The sequence below is a fragment of the Salmo trutta genome, chromosome 29, assembly GCF_901001165.1.
Source record: "Salmo trutta chromosome 29, fSalTru1.1, whole genome shotgun sequence".
Classification (NCBI taxonomy): domain Eukaryota; kingdom Metazoa; phylum Chordata; class Actinopteri; order Salmoniformes; family Salmonidae; genus Salmo; species Salmo trutta.
Genome location: NC_042985.1, coordinates 14,314,710 through 14,318,330, shown reverse-complemented (window position 1 = coordinate 14,318,330; position 3,621 = coordinate 14,314,710). Strand labels below are relative to the sequence as shown.

The following is a 3,621-nucleotide window of genomic DNA, read 5'->3' as shown; positions in this document are numbered from 1 at the left end:
TCATCCTGGAGACAAACAATGTTTTCTGGCTTCTCATTGGCCTCATCCTGGAGACAAACTATGTTTTCTGGCTTCTCATTGGCCTCATCCTGGAGACAAACAATGTTTTCTGGCTTCTCATTGGCCTCAGCCTGGAGACAAACAATCTTTTCTGGCTTCTCATTGGCCACAGCCTGGAGACAAACTATGTTTTCTGGCTTCTCATTGGCCACAGCCTGGAGACAAACTATGTTTTCTGGCTTCTCATTGGCCACAGCCTGGAGACAAACTATGTTTTCTGGCTTCTCATTGGCCTCAGCCTGGAGACAAACTATGTTTTCTGGCATCTCATTGGCCACAGCCTAGAGACAAACAATGTTTGTCATTGTACAACGTTTGACCTTGACTGAACCTTGCAGTTAACAATATTGTAGCAGAAATCATTTATTTTAAGTTGTCCATAAGAAACGACTATATAACATGCATGGTATTCATGGAATCTGTAATGATCCATGTAATAATATCAATATTCACTCTGCATACAATCTACATTCTCCATCAGACCATCAGAATAAAAACCGAGGGGAGTGGAGGTCTGTGTGGATGAATTGATGAAAGGAGGACTGAGAAAAAGATAAGAGACAAGAGGAGAGGACAAAGACTATGTGGGATGAGGAAAGAGGTGAAGGGAAAGAGGGGGGAGGAGGAAGGGAGGAAGGGAGGAGGGAGGGAAGGCGTGTCTAGTGCCATCAGTGAAGAGAAAGATGGGAGAGAAAGAAAGGGATGAAAAGCTTTAAGTGAAAATCAATAGGAGAAGGCAAGAAAGCAGAGGAACGGGAAGAAGATAATAAGAATAGGATGAATGCTAAGAGGGATGGAGAGGAGAAGAGAGGAGAAGAAAGGAGGAGAGAGGAGGAGAGAAGAGAAGAGAGGAGAAGACAGGAGGAGAGAGGAGAGGAGGAGAGAGGAGAAGACAGGAGGAGAGAGGAGGAGAGAGGAGAAGAGAGGAGGAGAGAGGAGGAGAGAGGAGGAGAGAGGAGGAGGAGAGAGGAGGAGAGAGGAGAGGAGAGAGAAGAGAGGGGGAGAGAGGAGAAGAGAGGAGGAGAGAGGAGGAGAGAGGAGGAGAGGAGGAGAAGAGAGGGGGAGAGAGGAGGAAAGAGGGGGAGAGAGGAGAAGAGAGAAGGAAAGAGGAGAAGAGAGGAGGAGAGAGGAGAAGAGAGGAGGAGAGAGGAGAAGAGAGGAGGAGAGAGGAGGAGAGAGGAGGAGAGAGGAGAAGAGAGGAGGAGAGAGGAGAAGAGAGGAGGAGAGAGGAGGAGAGAGGAGAAGAGAGGAGGAGAGAGGAGAAGAGAGGAGGAGAGAGGAGGAGAGAGGAGAGGGGGAGAGAGGAGAAGAGAGGAGAGAGAGGAGAAGAGAGGAGGAGGAGAGAGGAGAAGAGAGGAGGAGAGAGGAGGAGAGAGGAGAAGAGAGGGGGAGAGAGGAGAAGAGAGGGGGAGAGAGGAGAAGAGAGGAGGAGAGAGAGGAGAGAGGAGGAGAGAGGAGAAGAGAGGAGGAGAGAGGAGGAGAGAGGAGGAAGAGAGGAGAAGAGAGGAGGAGAGAGGAGAAGAGGAGAAGAGAGGAGAAGAGAGGAGAAGAGAGGAGGAGAGAGGAGAAGAGAGGGGGAGAGAGGAGAAGAGAGGAGAAGAGAGGAGGAGAGAGGAGGAGAGAGGAGGAGAGGAGAGGAGGAGAGAGGAGGAGAGAGGAGGAGAGAGGAGGAAAGAGGGGAGAGAGGAGAAGAGAGGAGGAAAGAGAAGGAAAGAGGAGAAGAGAGGAGGAGAGAGGAGAGGAGAAGAGAGGAGGAGAGAGGAGAGGAGAAGAGAGGAGGAGGAGAGGAGGAGAGAGGAGGAGAGAGGAGGAGAGGAGAGAGGAGAAGAGAGAGAGGAGAGAGAGGAGAAGAGAGGAGAAGAGAGGAGGAGAGAGGAGGAGAGAGGAGGAGAGAGGAGAAGAGAGGGGGAGAGAGGAGAAGAGAGGAGGAGAGAGGAGGAGAGAGAAGGAGAGAGGAGAAAAGAGGGGGAGAGAGGAGAAGAGAGGAGGAGAAAGGAGGAGAGAGGAGAAGAGAGGAGGAAAGAGAAATGGGTTGTGCGTCTTGGCAGTAGAAAACAGCCGTGTTTGTAAGTATGGTTTTGCCTTGACGTGTGTGTGAGTTTGTGTGTGAACTCTTGTGATACACAGCACACACCACAGGCTTGTCCAGCAACTGAGGTGCAATGGTATTGAAATGAATATTGTTCTGTTGGACCTCAAACAAGCAATACTGCAGTCAGTCTGCACAAGGCCTTAGAAAATAACACAAACACACTCACTGCACAGCACACTGTGCAATACACATTATACACACCGACACACACACAGACACACACACACTGGGCGGCTCAGAGGGGGCCTGGCTGGACGGCACTTATTCCATCTGTGATTCTTCAAAGAGTTGGTCTGTTATTGATTTAGTGTCAAGGTTAGCAGCTCATTCAGACACACTGCATTCAGACACAGCTGGGTGGAGAGGGAGGGAGGGAGGGAGGGAGGGAGGGAGGGAGGGAGGGAGGGAGGGAGGGAGGGAGGGAGGGAGGGAGGGAGGGAGAAGGAAAGACTCCAACCTTGAGTTGGAATGCTCCTCAGTGAGACAAAAGGCATCTGCAGAGAATTCGTAGACAGGGCCAACGGAGCATCGCTCAGTGTTTTGCGATGTAGTTTTTCATTACAAAGGAAACGGCTCCTTGTAATACTCTCTGTATTGAGACCCTACGTATCACTACTTCCGCTGCCGTGGGGGCAGTGTTGTCGCTTGGTTCCTTGATTCCTTAGGGCTCCCGAGTGGCACAGCGGTCTAAGGCCCTGCATCGCAGTGCAAGAGGGGTCACTTCAGTCCCTGGTTTGAATCCAGGCTATATCACATCCAGCCGTGATTGGGAGTCCCATAGGGCGGCGCACAGTTGGCCCAGCGTCGTCCGGGGAAGACCGTCATTGTAAATAAGAATTTGTGCTTAACTGACTTGCCTAGTTAAATAAAGGTTCAATTTAAAAAATAATACAAAATGATCTGATCTATAGGCTATATAGACTATTCATCAAAGTAGCCTATTTTGCATTGATAACCAAATATAATCTCAGCGATTGTTCAAACAGTAAACCAAACAACATTGTAGCCTTATAGAATCCCCCCCAAATATATTTTGTTTAGAAGTGATAACGTTATTCTAAGCTAAAACAGATAGTCATGTGCTTTTTCTTTCTCCGTGACAAAAAATGATTAGATTAGATTTTGTGCTGATATGGGAGTGAATACATTGAAGCAGCATATCAAATTAGGGTAATATTGTATGTTACACTGGCAAGTATAAGAATATTTGCTACGGCATATTATTTCATTATAAATCTGATTATTTCACATGGAGATGTGGGACGCTAGCTAGCTTGCAGTGTTTAGCCACCTTGCTGGCAAGGAAAGACAAGAGACTCTTCTTTCGCTTTCACCACAAATGAGAAGACAACAAGAAAACCCAACAATCCACCCCAAAAGGTATTTTGTTTTATAACTAGTGATTACAGGTTATTGTGAAATGGTAGAACCTGCTGTAGCCAACTAGCTAGCCATGTGACTTTTTATCC

The 3,621-nt window shown here is 48.1% G+C and overlaps 1 protein-coding gene across 1 annotated transcript; it reads left to right on the top strand.

Annotated features, from left to right (window-relative positions):
* Window positions 1–459: 459 nt before the first annotated feature.
* On the top strand, window positions 460–2,130 carry LOC115167524 (trichohyalin-like). Its single transcript, XM_029722006.1, has 3 exons — window positions 460–466; window positions 614–661; window positions 794–2,130. Exons 1-3 carry the CDS (start codon window positions 460–462, stop codon window positions 2,128–2,130), a joined length of 1,392 nt encoding a protein of 463 aa, XP_029577866.1.
* Window positions 2,131–3,621: the final 1,491 nt, after the last annotated feature.